This window comes from Erpetoichthys calabaricus, chromosome 12 (assembly GCF_900747795.2).
Source record: "Erpetoichthys calabaricus chromosome 12, fErpCal1.3, whole genome shotgun sequence".
Taxonomy (NCBI): domain Eukaryota; kingdom Metazoa; phylum Chordata; class Cladistia; order Polypteriformes; family Polypteridae; genus Erpetoichthys; species Erpetoichthys calabaricus.
The window spans coordinates 147,408,144-147,429,087 of record NC_041405.2 but is presented as its reverse complement, the minus strand read 5'-3'; the positions used below and the strand labels follow the sequence as shown (position 1 = coordinate 147,429,087).

The 20,944-nt window shown below is 44.2% G+C and overlaps 1 protein-coding gene across 3 annotated transcripts in view; it reads left to right on the top strand.

Annotated features, from left to right (window-relative positions):
* si:ch1073-396h14.1 (disintegrin and metalloproteinase domain-containing protein 10) overlaps positions 1-20,944 on the top strand; it is a 121,249-nt gene that overhangs the window by 44,253 nt on the left and 56,052 nt on the right. For all 3 annotated transcript variants that reach the window (XM_028816524.2, XM_051935272.1, XM_051935271.1), the window contains 4 exons: positions 4,533-4,603; positions 4,702-4,824; positions 16,349-16,441; positions 18,750-18,918. In XM_028816524.2, coding sequence (XP_028672357.1) covers positions 4,533-4,603; positions 4,702-4,824; positions 16,349-16,441; positions 18,750-18,918 — 456 coding nt within the window. The remainder of the gene's footprint in view (positions 1-4,532; positions 4,604-4,701; positions 4,825-16,348; positions 16,442-18,749; positions 18,919-20,944) is intronic.

The window sequence follows — 20,944 nt, the reverse complement described above, 5'->3', positions numbered from 1 at the left end:
CTTCTTCTTCATAACTTCTACAATTCGCTCAGGCATGCTGGATATCCGCTTCTGGGCCAAATCCTCACCGATTGTGGTCCATTCTTGCCTTTTTAGTGCTGGGAGTTGATCACCATTTGTGCGTTCCTGCTTGTCTATCCGCTTTTTGTGACCTGACCACCGGTTAAGATCTGGGGAGTTTCCTGGCCACGGGTCCAAACTTTCAGTGGTCTGATCTCCGAGCCACTTCGTTATCACTTTTGCCGTGTGACATGGTGCTGTGCTCCATTATGCTGGAAAATACACAGATCATCACCCAATTGAGCCTGGATTGTTGGGAGAAGTTGATCTAGGAGGATGTTTTGATACCATATGTATGGCAGGGTTCTTGGGCAGAATTGTGAGTGGCCCCACTCCCTTGGATGAGAAGCAACCGCACACATGGATTGTCTCTGGAGGCGTCATGGTTGGCACAGTGATACAGGACTCGGGGTAGCGTTCACGTTTTCCTTCTCCGGACAATCAGTTTTCCAGATGCCCCAAACAGTCGGAAGGAGGATTCATCCGAAAAAAGAACTTTGCCCCAGTCTTCTGCTGTTCAATCCTTGTATTTCCTGCAGAATTTCAGTCTATCTTTGATGTTTTCTTGGAAATGAGGGGCTTCTTTGCTGCCCTTCTTGACACAAGGCCATTGTCCAAAAGTCTTCACCTCACTGCACACCCACCTGCTGCCAATACCGAGCAAGTGCGGCACTGGTGGCAACACCATTCTGTAACTGACCCCTCAGGAGGAGACGGTCCTGGCGCTCGCTGGACACTTTCAGCTGATCATTTTGTGCCAGGGCCGACATAAGTGAAAATGGGTTTTTGTGATAAAGTGAACTTTTTATGTTAATAAAGCTCTTTGCAATGAAGTTCATTCAGCTTAAAACTTTCACATCCCAACCCACCGCTGTTACTTCAGGTGGGCTCTGTCCTGGGGTCTCTTCCTTTTATTATTTACCTTCTTCCCATTGGCAATATCTTTTGTAAATATAACATTCATTTTCACTGTTATGCTGATGACACCCAGCTCTACCTTGCTAGTAAACCCACCTCTTCCTTTCCACCATCTTCGCTTATTGATTGCATTGCTGAAATGAAATCCTGGTTTTCTTCGAATTTTCTTAAATTAAACAGTGACAAAACTGAGGTTCTCTGCATTGGTACAAAACCATCATTATCCAAAGCCGATAATCTTTCTCTTGTTATTGAGAACTCCTTTGTTTCCCCTTCACCTCAGGGTGTCATCCTCGACAGTTCTCTATCTTTCCAATCCCATATTAATAACATCACCCGGTCTGCTTACTTCCACCTATGTAATATTAATCGAATCCGTCCCTCCCTCACTCCCCATACCACTGCCATTCTTGCTTACAGTCTTGTTACTTCTTGTCTCAACTATTGCAATTCACTCCTCTTTGGTTTCTCTAATAAATCTCTCCATAAGCTTCAGCTAGTCCAGAATTCTGCAGCTCGCATCATTACTCGAACCTCATCTATTCACCATATTACTCCGGTCCTGCAGCAGCTTCATTGGCTCCCAATTAAGTTTCGAATTGATTTTAAAATTCTGCTATTAACATCTGCGGTGGGTTGGCACCCTGCCCAGGATTGGTTCCTGCCTTGTGCCCTGTGTTGGCTGGGATTGGCTCCAGCAGACCCCCGTGACCCTGTGTTCGGATTCAGCGGGTTGGAAAATGGATGGATGGATGGCTATTAACATTTAAGGCCTTTCATAACCTCGTCCCTCCATGTCTGCCCGACCATCTTCATTTTGCCATTCCCTCCCGTAGCCTTAGATCCTCTTCCTCCATCCATCTGACCGTTCCTCTCGCCTGTCTAACCACCATGGGAAGCGGAGCATTCGGCCGTTCTGCTCCCAAGCTCTGGAATTCATTACCTACTGAGCTTAGAAATATCAAATCATTTTCATCCTTCAAATGTAAACTTAAAACACATCTACAGTGATCCCTCGCTATATCGCGCTTCGCCTTTCGCGGCTTCACTCTATCGCGGATTTTATATGTAAGCATATTTAAATATATATCGCAGATTTTTCGCTGCTTCGCGGATTTCTGAGGACAATGGGTCTTTTAATTTCTGGTACATGCTTCCTCAGTTGGTTTGCCCAGTTGATTTCATACAAGGGACGCTTTTGGCAGATGGCTGAGAAGCTACCCAACGTACTTTTCTCTCTCTCTCTTGCACTGACTTTCTCTGATCTTGACGTAGGGGGTGTGAGCACGGGGGCTGTTCGCACACCTAGACGATACAGACGCTCATCTAAAAATGCTGAAAGATTATCTTCACGTTGCTATCTTCTGTGCAGCTGCTTCCTGAAGCAACATGCTGCACGGTGCTTCGCATACTTAAAAGCTCGAAGGGCACGTATTGATTTTTGTTTGTCTCTCTCTCTCTCTCTCTCTCTCTCTCTCTCTCTCTCTCTCCCTGCTCCTGACGGAGGGGGTGTGAGCTGCCGCCTTCAACAGCTTTGTACCGGCGGTGCTTCGCATACTTAAAAGCCAAACAGCCCAATTGATTTGTTTGCTTTCCTCTGTCTTTCTGACAGACTCTGCTCCTGACGCGCACTCCTTTGAAGAGGAAGATATGTTTGCATTCTTTTAATTGTGAGACGGAACTGTCATCTCTGTCTTGTCATGGAGCACAGTTTAAACTTTTGAAAAAGAGACAAATGTTTGTTTGCAGTGTTTGAATAACGTTCCTGTCTCTCTACAACCTCCTGTGTTTCTTTGCAAATCTGTGACCCAAGCATGACAATATAAAAATAACCATATAAACATATGGTTTCTACTTCGTGGATTTTCTTATTTCGCGGGTGGCTCTGGAACGCAACCCCCGTGAAGGAGGAGGGATTACTGTAGTTAAAATGGCTTTTTCTTCATGATTACAGTGGCTTTGTTTGGTTTTAATTTTTATATTTTCTGATGTTTTATGTTGTTTATAATGTGTCTTTTTATTTATTTATTGTTTGTTCGGTGTCCTTGAGTTCCCAGAAAGGCGCCTTGTATAAATAAAATGTATTATTATTATATGTATTCAGCGGGTTCGGATTCAGCGGGTTGGATAATGGATAGATGGATGGATGCATCTGATCACTCTGCACAATAATATAAAAACAATGGGAATTGCCACCACAAAAACTGAAGCAGCATATTTTGCAAAACACAACATTTGTGTCACTGCCAAAACTTTTGTCCACTACTGTATACTAGGTGGGGACCCAAAAAGAATGAGATTTTTTTTTTAAAAAAAAAAGGTATATTTCTCAGAACATATCCAAAATTTCATCACCCGCAAAATACTCTCCCTGAGACGCAATACACTTGTTCCCTCTTCTTTTTCCATTGTTCAAAGCTGTTCTGAAACTCTTGCAAAGTGATAGCCTTCAGTGCCTCCGTTGTTTGCTTCTCGACCTCCTCTACATTCTGAAAAAGCTTTCCTTTAAGGTCCCTCTTCATCCATCCATCCATTATCCAACCCGCTATATCCTAACTACAGGGTCACGGGGGTCTGCTGGAGCCAATCCCAGCCAACACAGGGCGCAAGGCAAGAAACAAACCTCGGGCAGGGCGCCAGACCACCGCAAGGTCCCTCTTTATTCTTGTAAATAAGAAAAAAAATCACAGGATGCAAAGTCCAGGGAGTGGGGGGGATTGTGGGAAACCATTGTCATCCCATTTTACGTGAGAAACTTCCACACACTCAATGCTGTGAGGGCTGGGTGTGTTGTCGTGATGCAAAAGCCACTCGCCTGATCGCCACAATTCGGGTCGTTTACTCCACTCTTCATCACATAATAGCTTCAGCATTTCAAGGATGCCGCTTGGCCAGATGATGCGGAGGGCAGTCTAGTACACGCACCTAGCTGGTATGCGTCAGAACTAATGCCCCTCATGCCTCCAGAAAAAAATTCTCCTGATTTTTGGGATTCCCCCATCTTATATAAGACCAAAAGACCACATGCACATTTTTCCAAAAAATTAGCATTAGAAAATCAGGTGCGCGTCATACACGAGAAATTTTTTTCTGTAATGTTTACTTCTTCTGCTTGGGCTCCCTCTCACTCGCTCTCTCTCTCGCTCGTGCGCGCTCTCTCTCTCTTTCTCTTGCTTGTTCGCTCGCGTTCTCTCTCTCTCTCGTTCACTCACGTGCGCTCTCTCTCTCTTGCTCGTTCGTGTGCGCTCTCTCTTTCTCTCTCGCTCATGCGCGCTCTCTCTCTCTTTCTCTTGCTCGCTCACTCGCTCTTTCGTCATGCAACAAAGACAGAAGGGCATTTCACGGAAAACGTGCCCTAAACTCTTCCTATACAATCACAATGCGCGTCGTACACGGGGAAAATTTTTTTCGTGATTTTCTTTGTAAAAATTATGATACGCGTCTTACAGAAGGGCGCGTGGTACACAAGTAAATATGGTATATTAAGACAATAAATGTATGTCCCTTTTGTCAATGACCCTGTTTTGAAGCAAAGCGTTCACATTTTTTTCCAGACCACTCCCAGCTGGAGACTGGAACATCACACTTCTGCGGAAACGAGAAATTACAACGATACGTGCAACAGGTAGGGGGACCCGACGTATATTTTTATGTGGTTGGATATTTCACAGGTTGAACATGTCTAACACTCTATTGATCACTTATTTCTTTTTATGCTGAAAGGAAGCTCCTGTACTTCGCTCGAAGAGAACAGTCGACTATGCCAGGACAAGCTGCCTGATGTACCTGAGAGCCGATTTTCTCTTTTTCAAAAAATTTGGCAGTACTGAGGCGGTGGTCGCGCAGGTCAGTATCCTCTTCGTGGGCTCCTTCACCCAGTTGGTTGGGTAAGGGAATTCCTTACATACACACCACGTGAGAGGTGTGTGTGTTAATATTCAACCTGCACTCATCCATCTTCTGTATTTGGTGAACCTGCTTATTTCAATTCAGGACCATAGACAACTGGGGGCACTGGATGTAAGGTGGTCACCCATGTGTCCTGATGAGAAAGAGGGGTCAAGGGTGAATCAGACATGAACAGGGATATCCTAAGGATCGTTAGGGTTAGGGCAACTGGGAAGATAGACAAAATGGCAGCACCCATGAAAGTCCAAGATGGCATTGCAGGGAAACAAAATAACAAAATTAAATTAAAAAAAAATTATAGGGGATGTAAAACCTCAAAAATAAACTAAAGAATTCCTGAAAAACATCAGACTGCTGCATGAGTGTCTGCTGTTCCCTTCAGATGATGACGCAAGAATCTCCGCATGTCTCGTTGGAATCACAGCACCAACTCCAGCTGAACTTGGTGGAGACGGACCTCCCCATTGTCCCAGCTTGTCTGTGTATTCAGCACCCCATCTGTGGGGTGGTGATCGATTACCAGCTATCCTTCAATGACCACACCATCACTGCCTCTCATTCAAGCCGATTCACTCTGTATACCGTCCACAACATCAGGCCGTATCTGATGGAGTATGCAGCACAACTTGTAGTCCCAGCTTTGGTCTCATTACGTCTTGACTACTGCAACTACTTACTAGCTGGTGTGCCTACATGTGCTACTGAGCCACTGCAGATGATTCAAAATGGAGAGGCATGTCTGGTGACAACCAGCCGAGACAGACTCATGTCACCCCTCTTCTCTAGTCACTGCCCAGGCCCCCAGTAACAGCACACAATAAGTTCAAATTCTTGAGGCATGTCAATGGTCTGCACCCACATGCTGCATATATGGAGACACTGGTGACGTCCTGTGCTCCTTCTCACCCACACAGACCTGCTAAAGAATGGCATCTGGTGATGCCGCCTCTATATAATGTAAACAGACTCTTTTCATTCTGAGTTCCTAGCTGGTGGAACGAGCTGCTCACCTCCATTCAAGTTACTGACTCCCTTGGTGTTAATTCATGCCTTTGTAAAGTTTGATGTAAAGACGATTAACCCTGAGTATAACTTGGGATTGACTGTTATGGTCCACTCTATGATAACTCATCAATATTTATGAGTGGGGCGGAGCCTTCAACCGAATCAGACAATGGGGTGGAACTGAAAAGCTGTAAAGCCAGTTTTAGAACAAACTGAAACTGAAGCACTAGTTGAATCAAGCGATAGTGATAACAATGTGAACTCACCCCACACGAATGAACCGCTGTGATATGCCTGGTGAAGTCGGTTGCATGAAGCTTCACCGTATGGGAAAGGCGCTATATAAATAAAATGTATTATTATTATTATCAGTAAGGCTGCAAGGCAAAATGATTGCGGTCAAGTGGAAGGATAAGAAAGACGTCTTCCTCTTAAGCACTGTTCACAATGCAGCAGCTAGCAACGTTTATGTCAGGTGTGGACACTTGGGGTTGCTGTTACCCCATGAAACCCAACAGACAGATACTCTGGACGCAGAGATTTTTAATCTTTTTCTGCTCTATAGAGCCTCCAAAGCACCACATCCACAATACACACACTAATTAACACAATACTTTTCCTCCTCTCCTCCCAGCAAGCTCTGTCACTCTCCCTCCCAAGTCCAGCTCGCTTGCTGGGTCTCCACCGGTCCTTTATATAGTCAGATGGAGAGTTATATTGTTCTTCAGTCCGAAAGTACTTCTGTCCTTTCCGTCCCCATGACTTGGGAGTACTGCCGGGCTATATGGGAAACAGAAATCCCCGTGTCTCCCTGCAGCGTCACCTGGTGGCACCCACGGTATTCAGCAGGGCTGTGAAGCCGAACTCCATATCCCATAGTGCCCTGTGGGAAGCCGGGGCCCCACTATGTTGCAGGGAAGTCACCATCTAGTGTCCTGGGTGTGTCAGCCGAGTTGAGCTGCCGGCCATCCATCACACAGGGAAAAATGTGGAAGTCACTAAGCCTTGCACTGGGGTGGTCTACAGTGACACGAGGGGTACATTTATCGTGCAGATCAGGTGATGACATTCTACTCTTTCAGGCACAAGAAAAAGAAAAAAAAATATTATAAGAGAAATGTGCCAAGACACACGCTTGTACTCTGCCAATTGCAACACAGGGCCTGTGCGTTGGTGGCTGTTTCAAAACACATCTACATGAAGGACGTGAACTAAATCTGGGTCAGTATGGCCATGGACACCTCACCTTTCTGACTGTTTTTATATTGATGTTAATGTATTTACATGTTTCTGTTATACATAATAACATAATTAGTCAGCTGCACAGAGGCCGCGTGATAACACCCCGAGTGGAGCGCATCCTGGTGACATCAGCTGTGTTCTCCCTCCATCAGCCCACACCTCTCACACTCCAGCCATCCACAGTGCAAATCCCATCCTCGTCACCAACTGCTGTTGACCCAAAATGCATCACATCTTAGTTTCGAAGATTTACACTTTGGTGAGCTGCCGGTGGTTAGCCTCGATCTCGTGACTCCTAGCTCAGAAGTGGTCTCCTTGAAGCATAAGCTAATAGGGGAACTCCATTAGTCAGCTGTCGAGAGACCACCAGTGAATGCTGCAAGTGGAGCGCATCCTGGTGACATCAGCTGAGTTCTCCCTCTATCAGCCCACACTTGTTCTGCACAACGTCACCTCCACACTCCACCCATCCACAATGCAAATCCCATCCTTGTTGCCAAATCAATTGTTGTAGACTCACACTGCATACTGTACATCACGTCTCAATTTCAAAGATTTGCACTGTGGTGAAGTGCTGGTGGACAGCTGAGAATCTTTGACATCCGACTCAGAAGCAACCTCCTTGTAGTGTGAGCTTATAGGAGCTCTCCATTAGTCAGCTGTTGAGAGACCACCTGTGAACACCCCAAGTGGAGCATATTCTGGTGACATCAGCTGAGTTCTCCCTTTGTCAGCCCACACTTCTTCTGCACAACGCCACCTCCACACTCCACCCATCCACAGTGCAAATACCATCCTCGTCGCCAAATGAATTGCTGTGGACTCACACTACATACATCGCGTCTCAATTTTGAAGATTTGCACTGTGGTGAAGTGCAGGTGGACAGTTGAGAACCTTTGACATCCGTCTCAGGAGCCACCTCCTTGTAGTGTGAGCTTACAGGAGATCTCCATTAGTCAGCTGTTGAGAGACCACCTGTGAACACCCCAAGTGGAGCGCATCCTTGTGACATCAGCTGAGTTCTCCCTCTATCAGCCCACACTTCTGCACAATGTCACCTCTACACTCCACCCATCCACAATGCAAATCCCATCCTTGTCGCCAAATCAATTGTTGTGGACTCACGCTACATACATCGCGTCTCAATTTCAAAGATTTGCACTGTGGTGAAGTGCCGGTGGACAGCTGAGAACCTTTGACATATGACTCATAAGCAACCTCCTTGTAGTGTGAGCTTAGAGGAGATCTCCATAAGTCAGCTGTTGAGAGACCACCGGTGAACACCCCAAGTGGAGTGCATCCTGGTGACATCAGCTGAGTTCTCTCTCTGTCAGCCCACACCTCATCTGCACAACATCACCACCACACTCCACCCATCCACAGTGCAAATCCCATCCTCGTCGCCAAATGAATTGCTGTGCACTCACACACTGTAGCATCTCAATTTTGAAGATTTATACTGTGGTGAGCTGCTGGTGGTTAGCCTCGATCCTGTGACTCCTAGCTCAGAAGTGGTCTCCTTGCCAGATGGCAGAACTCTGTTAGTCAGCCTCACAGAGACCACCTGTGAACACTGTGAGCCGAGTACATCCTGGTGACAATGGCTGATCTCCTTCTCTGTCAGCTGCCACTACAAACCTGAACCCAGTAATTCTGAGGCCCTGTCTGTGTATGGTACACCGCTGGCCGTCTGCGGCTCTAAGGCCCCCTTGTGGTGATTTCTTATTCACACCGTCAGTTTGGACTCCTCTTCTTACAGGTCTTGGGGTCATTTCAAGTGTTCTCTCACAGGTTATGACAGACCAAGAACTGAAAATAAAGTGGTGCTACAAAAGTGATCTGCACAAACCTGAACCCACACATGCTATAGGTGCGCCGTTTTAGACTCCGTGACTCGTTTTAAAATTTCACATTGACAACGTCCACAGGCATCAGACAAGCCAGAACATAAATGAAAGAATTCATGAATTATCTGCCAAATAAAGGCCCCTCTTGATAAATTTGATATTCAGCAGGCAATTCACTTTCATGTTACAAAAAACTTTAAATATTCCACATTCATCAAGTCTGATAATTAAATTAAAACCCAACACACAGATGACACTAAACAAATCCCGACAAGAACAAGTCGACACAAATCTGAGTAGCAGCACATCGAATTCAGCAAAGGGGGCCCAAAGGAGCAGATCGGCCGGGAGGGCTGCTTGGTATTTCAGACACGCTCCACGAGGCCGGCACGCAGCCCATAGTCGGCTGCTTTTTCCTCAAGTGCTGCCTTTGTGTTCCAGGCGGCCGATTCCTGAAAAGTATCTGTGGGTCACAGGGGTGGAAGGCTGCATTGTCAGGAAAAATCCTCAGATGGGCAGCAGCGCTAAAAAAGGCGTCAAGCTGGGCACAGGCTGCACATTAGCACACAGAGTACTGCAGCCGCTCTCTCATCTGAAGTTTTTCTTTTTAGAATTTACATCGCAAATTTGAAAAATGTTCGGCTGTTTTTTTTAATGTTGTATTAGCATCGCTTAATTCAAATAAGATTCTTAGGGGCACAAAACAAGTCAAACATTCATTTCATTTGAAGGGAAGAAAACAGAAAGAGAGAGAGAGATGTGAAAGGCGCTATATTAGACAAATAAAAAGATGCCAGGTCAGAGAGTTAGACAACACCTTATCTGCCTTTCTCTTTTTATAGCGCCTTTTCATATTCATCTATCTGTACCTTTGTGTAGGACACAGTGTAATGATTGCCCTAAACTCAAAGAGGTCAATGCTACATTAACGATAAACTTGTCGAGCTCTCATTAACACATTGGACCTGCCACTTCTCCCCTCAAAGCTTAGTATTAAGCTAAGGCAAAAACAAAAGGAAACATTTATGGAATAACACAAGAGAAAATTTTGCATACACAGATATATTTTAACTAAACAATTACACACTTTTGCTCACTACAACAGCAAAAACAAAATAAAGTCCCTTTTAATTGTCAAATGCCCATCCCATATACATAGAAATGCCCTTAAAACACACCAAATTCACACTTTTTGTTAGAAAGGATACCAGTTTCAACAAACCCTACATATATATATATATATATATATATATATATATATATATATATATATATATATATATATATATATATATATATATATAGATATACACAAAACTCTCAGTATGACTTGAAAAAACAAAAGACACCTCTGTTCAGGTGAGTCACAAATATATATACACAAATATAAAGAAAACACTAGAGACAGATATATACGTATATATTCATATGAATCCAGTCCAAAGGATTATTGTCCATGAAGGAAGGAGAACCATGCAAAGATGGCAGTCACATTGGGACGGATCGAGGGAAGATGGATGAAGGCACGATCCTGAAAGTAAAAAAATCAGAAGTGGTCTCCCCTCTACTTTCTCATATACTCAGATATGGGGACGGATATTTGAGGAGTAAACCGCAAGACAATGATTATTTTTTTATATTATGTACATTAAAGAACCATTAACAAGAAATCAAATCAAATTAATAAGACAGACAGACACACAGATATAAATCCAAAATTTATTTTCTGACCCAGGAAGGTCTTAAATGTTGAGATTCATCAAAATCTTGAAATCAAATTTTTGGACGATTCTAATACTTTCCTAACACTTCGTATACAAGAAAATCAGGGAGGTCTAAAACGTCGAGATTCATCAAAATCTCGAAATCAAATCTTTGGACAATACCAATACTTTCCCTATACTTCATATACAAGAAAATCAGGGAGGTCTAAAACGTCGAAATTCGTGAAAATCTCGAAATTGAATTTTTGGACGATTCCAATACTTTCCCTATGCTTCATGTACGAGAAAATCAAGGAGGTCTAAAACGTCGAGATTCATCAAAATCTCAAAATTGAATTTTTGGATGATTCCAATACTTTCCCTATACTTCATGTACGAGAAAGTCAGGGAGGTTTAAAACGTTGAGATTCATTAAAATTTCGAAATCGAATTTTTGGACGATTCCAATACTTTCCTTATACATCATATGCAAGAAAATCGGGGAGGTCTAAAACGTCGAGATTCATCGAAATCTCAAAATTGAATTTTTGAACGATTCCAATACTTTCCCTATACTTCATGTACGAGAAAGTCAGGGCGGTTTAAAACGTCGAGATTCATTAAAATTTCGAAATCGAATTTTTGGACGATTCCAATACTTTCCCTATACGTCATATGCAAGAAAATCAGGGAGGTTTAAAACATCGAGATTCATCAAAATCTCGACATTGAATTTTTGGACGATTACAATCTATCCCTATACTTAATATACGAGAAAGTACAAAAAGGTCACAGATCTCACCCTCTGAAATTGGCAGTCTAGAGCCTAGGGACAATCTTAAGACAGAATGAAAGGTGTGTGGGTGGCCACCTCACTAACCTTGTCCCAGCATCGGGGCGAGACATTTCTACTTTTTTTTTCTCGCCGTCGAAAGTGTCCGTCTTATTTTCCTTGCAACACAAAGCGACTTTTCCTCCTCCTGATTACTTTATTCTTGCCGGTTTTAATTTCGCCGCTCCAACCCTTCATTGGCTTGTCAGTCCTCCTAGATCCCGTCAATCACTGCCTCACAAGTCCCGATCCTGAAGTACGAAAGGCTCCTCCACCCGAATCTGAGTGGAAACCCCTGGCAGTGACGAAAAGCACACAAAAGACAGACAAGATACAGTTACAACACCCACAGGTAAGACATTTCAATACACTCCATATGTGTCAGTGCTACAGTGGAAGACCCTGAAATTCTTACTAGCACGTACTAATCATCATGTAACATGTTGTCACTCTCTGGCGCCATGACCTGACCTGAAACTTCAGTCTTCCCATGCACCCGCGTAATCTGAATCTCTATGGAATCTACAAGTGATAGGGAGGGGATCTTGTGTTAAGTGTCCCAAGTGGTCATCAAATGAATGTATAAAAATGAGGGTAAACTATACGAGCCACCTATGAAAGCCCCCTCAGTGCCAGCTTCACCAGCCTTTGAAATGTTACTGGGGCTTTCGTTAGCCCAACCGTCATCACCTTGATTAGCTGTGGCCCACACTCTGCTCTAATGAAGTTTTGTCCTACTCAAATTCTTCCTCTTCTTTCACACTTTACTCTGACCGAACAGTCGATGCACGTCTACTTTTTCTCTCAGTTCATGGACTGACACCCATTAGTAATTTTTTTTTATTCCTTATTAACGTATGAGGGAGTTTTCACTTTCTTCTAAGAACATATAGCAAATACCCAAAACTACAAATCAATGATTTGCATATAGCTAGCAGTTATACTTAAGTTGTTTTGTCGCTGCCGGCAAGTCTTTGCATTTATATGTACAAAGAGTTATCTTCTCAAAAAAAAGAAAAAAGAAATCTCACCATCAAAAGCCCTTTCTACTCAAACTGAGTAAGACTAACAAGCTGACAGGATATGATAAACGGAGCCGTGGGAAACATAAAAATGAGCACCCTGGCTGCTGGCGTGCATGAAAATGAGCTGAAAATGGAGCTCACAGAAGAAGCAAGGAGAAGGGAGTGTGTGTGAAAATCATCTGGAGGAGTTTTATTAACATTACATGAGGTGATATGTGTGAACAAGTTGAGTGTTTCTTAAACTTGTTCATTCTACAATTTTAAAAAAGGCAGATGGGCCTTAAGGTCTACCGCCGAAAACTCCTCATGGGTCGCTGTCCCCATGTGGATGGTCCTGTTGGGCCATAAATTATAAGAGCAACTAAGTGAGTGAGCAAAAAACAGAGTGAGAACGAAGATATGAGTGGACCAACAGAGTGCATCATCAGTCACATGACCCTACTAACTCTGGGGTCATCCCACCAAGGCACAATCCTTACTGCCTAAGCAAAGTAAAAACAAGAGAAAAATGCAAGTGTTGTGATTTGGAGACCTGAACATGAGATAAACAGCGTGTTAGGTCTCCAAAAACTCCACACCCAGGCCCAGGCCTTCATAGACCTGCTTAGAAATGGCCTTACTCCTGGCTGCCATCCCTCAACTACTACCTGCAGGCTTCGGCCTGCCCAGACTCTTAAACAGGAGGCTGCCTTTAAAAGTTCAAGAAAGACTTTAAGTGTTGTGAAGAAATAACAGACACAGCGTGAAGGTTTGGGGGTTTTGGGCCCCGTATACTGCAAAGAAAAAGGATTTTGTCAGTGTCTTCACGCTCATTACAACACAGTCCAATAATGGTGGACCGGACAATTTATAAAGATGAACAGGAAGTGACGAGATGATGGGGAAGCCGTGGTGATTGTTGGGTAAATGACGTCATCAGGAGGGGACCAGAGGTAAGAAAGGAAACCCGGAAGTGGGTGGGATCAGCAGTCTTCTGGGGGGAATAGTTATGGCGGTGGTGCTTTGCTTTTTATGGAGAAAGACATAAAAAGAGGTTAGTACCCCGCCATTGTCCCCTGGCATGACTTATCGTGGCGCCCGTCGGGTCCTTAAACTGCTCCCCATGCGCTCGTGCATGACAGTGTTTAAAAAAAGAGAGAGGGCAACCATAAACCTCTGGCTTGTTGAGACAACCCAAAGCAAAATAACCTAAAAGATGAGAATTTACTGGCAACAAGCAAAAATTAGCACAGAAATATAATATAAAAACAGGGAAAATGAGCAAAAAAATGACGCACAAAATAAAAAAAATGAAAACTTACATTCTGAAGGTGATACAGTATATGGCGGCACGGTGGCGCAGTGGGTAGCGCTGCTGCCTCGCAGTTGGGAGATCTGGGGACCTGGGTTCGCTTCCCGCGTCCTCCCTGCATGGAGTTTGCATGTTCTCCCCGTGTCTGCGTGGGTTTCCTCCGGGCGCTCCGGTTTCCTCCCACAGTCCAAAGACATGCAGGTTAGGTGGATTGGCGATTCTAAATTGTCCCTAGTGTGTGCTTGGTGTGTGGGTGTGTTTGTGTGTGTCCTGCGGTGGGTTGGCACCCTGCCCGGGATTGTTTCCTGCCTTGTGCCCTGTGTTGGCTGAGATTGGCTCCGGCAGAACCCCGTGACCCTGTGTTTGGATTCAGCGGGTTGGAAAATGGATGGATGGATGGATACAGTATATGGTGTGACCTTAAGAGGGCGCTAGAGAACCCCAAACCAAAGGATTTTATTCTCTCACAAGGTATTTCTACACAAACCTCTCAGAAATAAGCCACAATTGCACAATAAATGAATAATACGTCACCAATCACCATCTTCCTCTTTCTCTCCTCCGCTGAGTGTTAGCTGCTGCCTCCCATCTCTGCCTCAATTACGGGCTCCTTTTTATGCTGGACGCAGGAATGCTTCTCCTGCCATGCCATGTTTTCAAGGCAGCACTTCCGGGCCATGAGGAAAGTAGGGATGTCCTCCCTCAACAGTGCCCTCTGTCGACACCCAGGGACCCCGACAGGGCTGCACTTCTGAACTGCATCTCCCCTGCAGGCGTCCCAACTGGGCTCCCATATGAGGACCACTTTCATCTGGCATCTGAGAGATGGAACCACTCTTGACTCTCGGTTTGTGCATTTTCCTCCATTAACTTATATCAGCTGGGTACACAGTTATTTATTTGTTCCACTGGCCAATCTGTCTGCGTTGTCACACTGGCCTCCCATCTGGGTAAGGGATAGATAGATAGATAGATAGATAGATAGATAGATAGATAGATAGATAGATAGATAGATAGATAGATAGATAGATAGATAGATGTGAAAGGCACTATATAACAGATAGATATGAAATGCACTATATAATAGATAGATAGATTGGAAAGGCACTATGTAATACTGTAGATAGATAGATAGATAGATAGATAGATAGATAGATAGATAGATAGATGTGAAAGGCACTATATAACAGATAGATATGAAATGCACTATATAATAGATAGATAGATTGGAAAGGCACTATGTAATACTGTAGATAGATAGATAGATAGATAGATGTGAAAGGCACTATATAACAGATAGATATGAAATGCACTATATAATAGATAGATAGATTGGAAAGGCACTATGTAATACTGTAGATAGATAGATAGATAGATAGATAGATAGATAGATAGATAGATAGATAGATAGATAGATAGATAGATGTGAAAGGCACTATATAACAGATAGATATGAAATGCACTATATAATAGATAGATAGATTGGAAAGGCACTATGTAATACTGTAGATAGATAGATAGATAGATAGATAGATAGATAGATAGATAGATGTGAAAGGCACTATATAACAGATAGATATGAAATGCACTATATAATAGATAGATAGATTGGAAAGGCACTATGTAATACTGTAGATAGATAGATAGATAGATAGATAGATAGATAGATAGATAGATAGATAGATAGATAGATAGATAGATAGATAGATGTGAAAGGCACTATATTATAGACTACTTGCTGTTCTTATGTTCTGTCAACTCCAGTTCAGGTGACATACTATTTTTCCGGTGGTTCCCTCAGAATTTTGATTGTCCCCAGGGGGAAATTTGACTTATGATTATCACATATCAGGGGGGCACTGGAAAATGAGAAGATATTTGTATGTGGAAGGATGCTGATGCGTAAAACTTTGAATGCATACTTAACATGAGGTTAATGGAATCTGAGAAAATAAACTGAGAGGTTGTTAAGGGATAACATTAGGTTTTCAAATATCTGAATATGGTGTGCCTTTGATGGGGACTGATTTCATGGGCACACAGGGGAAGGAACTAGGTGTGACACTGCTGCCTCCACGTGTTCCTCTTCCACCCTCAGGTTTCCCTCCCTCTCCTTCTGTCATCCCACCTCTTTTACGTTCTATAAAGCTCCACTAGAACTAAAAACATGCAGTCAGTTCAGAGACTAGACATTGTAGAAGGTGCACTGGTGGGGGTGAAGTCAATGATTTCAACTGCTTTGTTTTCCTTCTACTCCAACAAATGGCTCTTAAACATAGCTACCCTCTGGTACCCAACATTTTTTAAGTGCATTTTTGTCTGTTAATTTTATAAAGGTTTATGGTGCTATGATGAGTCCCTACATGAGAGACACAGGACTTGGCATACCTTTGGCCAACCATATGCATTAAGTAAATCTTCTATAAACAGACAGACATCTTTAAATGATCCTGGATAGCAGTTCACATGTCCTAATTATCTTTACAGCCAAACCTTCTGTATCTCTCTCTCACAGATTTCTAATTACTTGCGAGCAGTGAACGACATTTACGACAAGACGAATTTCGATGGCATCCGTCACATCAACTTTAAGGTGAAAACTCTTAATGTAAGTATACTTTTCTCTCTCTGCTTGCTTTCCTCTTGTCAACTTTTCCCAGCAGGATTATTAAATAGGACTCCCTTTCCGGCTTTCATGGGAAAGGCACACAGTGTTGCGCACGGTAATAGAGTTAATTTGATTACAGCAGCAGACTTCGGGTCACTGTTTGGCCTGCTGTCATGTGGATGTGGTGCTGAGAGGCTTGAAGAAGCAAACAGAAGACCTGTATTCCGGCGACAACGAATCGTTCATTGGTAATCACTGCAACTGAGGAAACGATGACAAACGAGAACTTCCTGAAACAGTGGAATTGTAATGTTTTAGCTTCAGTCACTCACTCCCATGTCTCCATGTCTGTCAGGCCATACACTGACCCCTAATGAGTGAATACATTGTGGTACATTATAATTAAAACTAAAATGTGTGATCCACTCACTGAAGTACTGACTGAATTTGTCTGTTACTGCCTAGGGAGTGTGAATGCCGTGTTGAATGGTCCTGAGCCAGGATGGAGGTTAGGTTCTGACCAGGAAGCGGCGCCAGAATGGATGGATGGGGGTGTCTACCGCCCACAGTCATATTCTCCTCCATACACACAGTGGCAGCATCCCACTGTTGTAAAACCCAATGGAATATCCACATGCAGGCTGTCCCATGGGACAGACCTGTTGTGGTTCTTGGGTTCCACCAGGTGGAGCTGCAGATGATCACTACAAGTGCTTCCAGCGTGCAACACTATGGCACCAGAAGTACTTCAGGGTCTGTCATAAAAGAAGCAGAGTTTTGTGCGAGGGCAGTCAGAGTCAGGAGGAGTAGTCACAACTAGCGTAGTTGGCAGGATTCCTGGCTGTCTATTTTTCACGGACCTATATTTGCAAAAATTAGTTTTGACCAGTAGGGGACTAGCAGCACCCCAAACCCCCAATACACAACTACACAACACAGTCCTGGGTTCAAATACAAGATTTCCTTTATTCTATACCTCCACCATTCTCTTCTCTTCCACAATACAACAATAAATCTTTTTCCTTCTCCCACACCTCCTTTCCCAAACTCATCCTGATTCTGAATGAAACTCGGGAGTATTGCTGGTGCCACAGCATTGCACACTGGAAGTCTATTGTAATCATCCTCCGCAGCTCCACCTGGCGGCACCCAAGGACCCCAACAGGACTGTCCCGTGGGACTATAATTCCCAGCCTGCCCTGGGGATATTCCTATGGTGGGATGCTTCCACTGTGTACACCTGGGGGGAATATACTAAGGCTGGTAGACACCCCCTGTCCTTCCATTGTGGTGTCCCTTTCTGGCCAGAAACCAACCTCCATCCTGGCTGGTACACTTGACCATCCAAAATGGTGCTCACAGGAGATTAGTTCAATCATTCTGATTAATGTTTATTAATTCAGGAACAGAAATGATTCACTCTGTACTAATATTCTAATGCGTGACTCATTCTGACCCTAGAATGGTGGTGACTTAATCAGGGGGACATCGGAATGACCAAACTTCAATTGGCATATTGGATCTATGGACACAACAAGCTGAACCTGCTCTTTGAATGTCAAGGCCTTTAAATGAACATCTGCAGGTCTGAAAACTGAGCAGCTCTGAACGTCTCTTACTGCCTCCTACAGGCCGGGGACCAACATCAGTGGCTCTCTAATTCAAGCCAAGATTTTTCACCTATGTCATATAATGCTGTGGTGGATGGCCGGGTAAGGGCCCCAGCCAGTATGCCTTCATAATGGAAGGACTGGAGGAGAGAGCATTTACAGGACATTACCTCCCTCGGATCGGTAGATGGCAGCCCTCCTGGGTTGCAGCTGTGCCTTGGATTCCCACAGAGCATCATGGCATTTGGAGTTTACTGACTCAGCCACATTGGGTTCAGTGGAGGGCGCTAGGGGATGCTGAAGAGACTGCAGAGCCCTACTTTGTTCTGCCTCAAGTGCTAATGGGTCATCAGAAGCACATCTGGGTGCAGCATTAAACAAGCCCACTGCCTTCATTCGGGGAGGAAGAAGGACAAAGACTTTCCAGGAGGAGCGGAGGAGGCAGAGAAGTGACCAGGACAGAGGGAGAGGAAGAGAGAAGAAGACAATATTGCGGTGTGCTTATTGTGTTTGTACTTGAGGCTGTGGTGGGAAATGCTTACTGAAGAGCTTCCCACAATAAAAACTCTCTAGTGCTTTTATAACCGGTTTCTCAACCTGTTTGTGTCGGATTTGGAGAGCTGGAGCGCCCCCTACAGTCCCCATAGTACATACTATATAAGCAGCCCTTTAAAATAAACACTTTCTTCATCTCTTAGATCATTTCGGAGGACGACCCCTCCAGCCCACAATACTCTCCCTTCATTGGTCCTGAGAAGCTCCTGATGATGCACTCGGAAACCAACTGGAACAGTTACTGCTTATCCTTCCTGTTGACGGACCGCGACTACAGTGGGGTGCTTGGTCTGGCCTGGGAGGGGAAGCCAGGTAAGTGCGCTGCATTAGCACTGAGTGCAGATTAAAGATGGGTGACACACATTTGAAGTTTGACTTGTACACCTTAGCTGAGCTTGCTGCCCAGCTTCCTATACAAGTCATGTACTTGTAGGAATTATCTGCACCACGGAAGACTTTATAAACAACACAGATTTTGTAAATTTCACAGACTTGACATTTGGATGAGGGTGGGCAAGCCGAGCTGCTTTGGATGGACAGCTTGACAACATTTTTCTTTCTCCTTCTTGACACACATAGCAGGGGCCTCAGGGGGCGTTGTGTCCTTGGCGTCTCCTCTGGCAGGCAGGATCAGGGCGGACAGATCTGCCTGAGTGGAATGAGGGTGAAGCGGTGCACCGCATGCAAATATCGCTCCTTTTTTATTTCTTATCCAAACATCAAGTGCCTTGTGCTTCTGTCCTTACTGCAAACATTAGACCAGTTGCAACTCCATTTTCTTCAAGTCAGAAATGTAACATTTTTGTCCTTCAAATGGCAGGACCGAAATGTCATTTGCAGTGTTTAGCCGTATTCTTCTTTTCCTTTTATTCTTGAAGATTGTTTTGTCACTTTCATATTGTTGCTATTCAAAAGTCACCATGGCTGGGACACATGTTTGTAGGCATTTGCAGGTGGGTGGGTGGGTGACGTCCCAGGAGGAAGCACCGAATTGCCTGATAGCAGCAGGAAGAAAAGACCCCCAGAGGTGCTACTTAACACACAATGCTCCAAGAGAGAACACCTACTGGAGGAGGTTTTTCATCATGGCATTACATTATGCCACCACAACAGCTGCCAGTGTGTTCAGAGTTGGTTCAGTGATGGAGCAGCAGCACTTGATAAGTTTGTTCAGGCATTATGCTTCTTTTGAGCTCAGGTTGCTTTGTCTAGGAGACCTCAGTGTAGAACACCACACTGGCCACTATGGACTGGTAGAACATTTCCAGCAGCTTGCTGAACGCATTGAAAGTCCCAAGTCTCCATAGCAAGTCCAGTCTGCTCTGGTCCTTCTTATACAGTGCCACTGTGTTGTCACACCTGCCCAGTTTGTTGGTTATGTGAACCCCCAGGTACTCGTAGCTCTGCACCACTTCCACGTCATCCCCTTGAATGGTGACGAGTCTTTGGCATGCCTGACGTTTACCACCAACTCTTTTGTCTTGTTGATGTTGATCTGTAGGTGGACCTACCTGCACCACCAAAGTCCTGCAGAAGCCACTCGTTCTCCGACTCGTCTCCATGATTAATGCGGTCTGATGGACAAGTCATTTAAGAACGTCTGTGGGTAGCAAGCGCCGATACTGTGCTGGAAGTCTTTTGTGTAGAGGGGTTATCAGGAAGGGAGACAGGACAGCCCCCCTGCAGTGATCCAGTGTTACACACCACCAGCCTCACAAATTACTGTCTGTTGGTCAGGTAGTCCGTGGTCTGGGAGACTGTGGAGGCAGCAGGACTCTTACCCTTGAGCTTCTTCCCCAGTTGATGAGACACAATGGAAAAATCAAAAAAGGTTATCCTGACTGTGGTGGTCCTGGCTTTGTCCAGGTGTGTTATATTTACTCCATTGTTGACACTCATTGAACACCCAACCTACCTGGAAGGGGGGCTCTATCTGAATTGCCTTTCCCAAGATTTTGGTAATTACTGGTTATTATCTCTATATATACAGTCATATGAAAAAGTTTGGGACCCCCTCTCAGCCTGCATAATAATTGACTCTCCTTTCAACAAAAAAGATAACAGTGGTATGTCTTTCATTTCCTAGGAACATCTGAGTACTGGGGTGTTTTCTGAACAAAGATTTTTAGTGACGCAGTATTTAGTTGTATGAAATTAAATCAAATGTGAAAAACTGGCTGTGCACAAATGTGGGTCCCCTTGTCATTGTGCTGATTTGAATGCCTGTCACTGCTCAATGCTGATTACTTGTAACACCAAATTGGTTGGATGAGCTTGTTAAGCCTTGAACTTCATAGACAGGTGTGTCCAATCATGAGATATAAAGGTATTTAAGGTG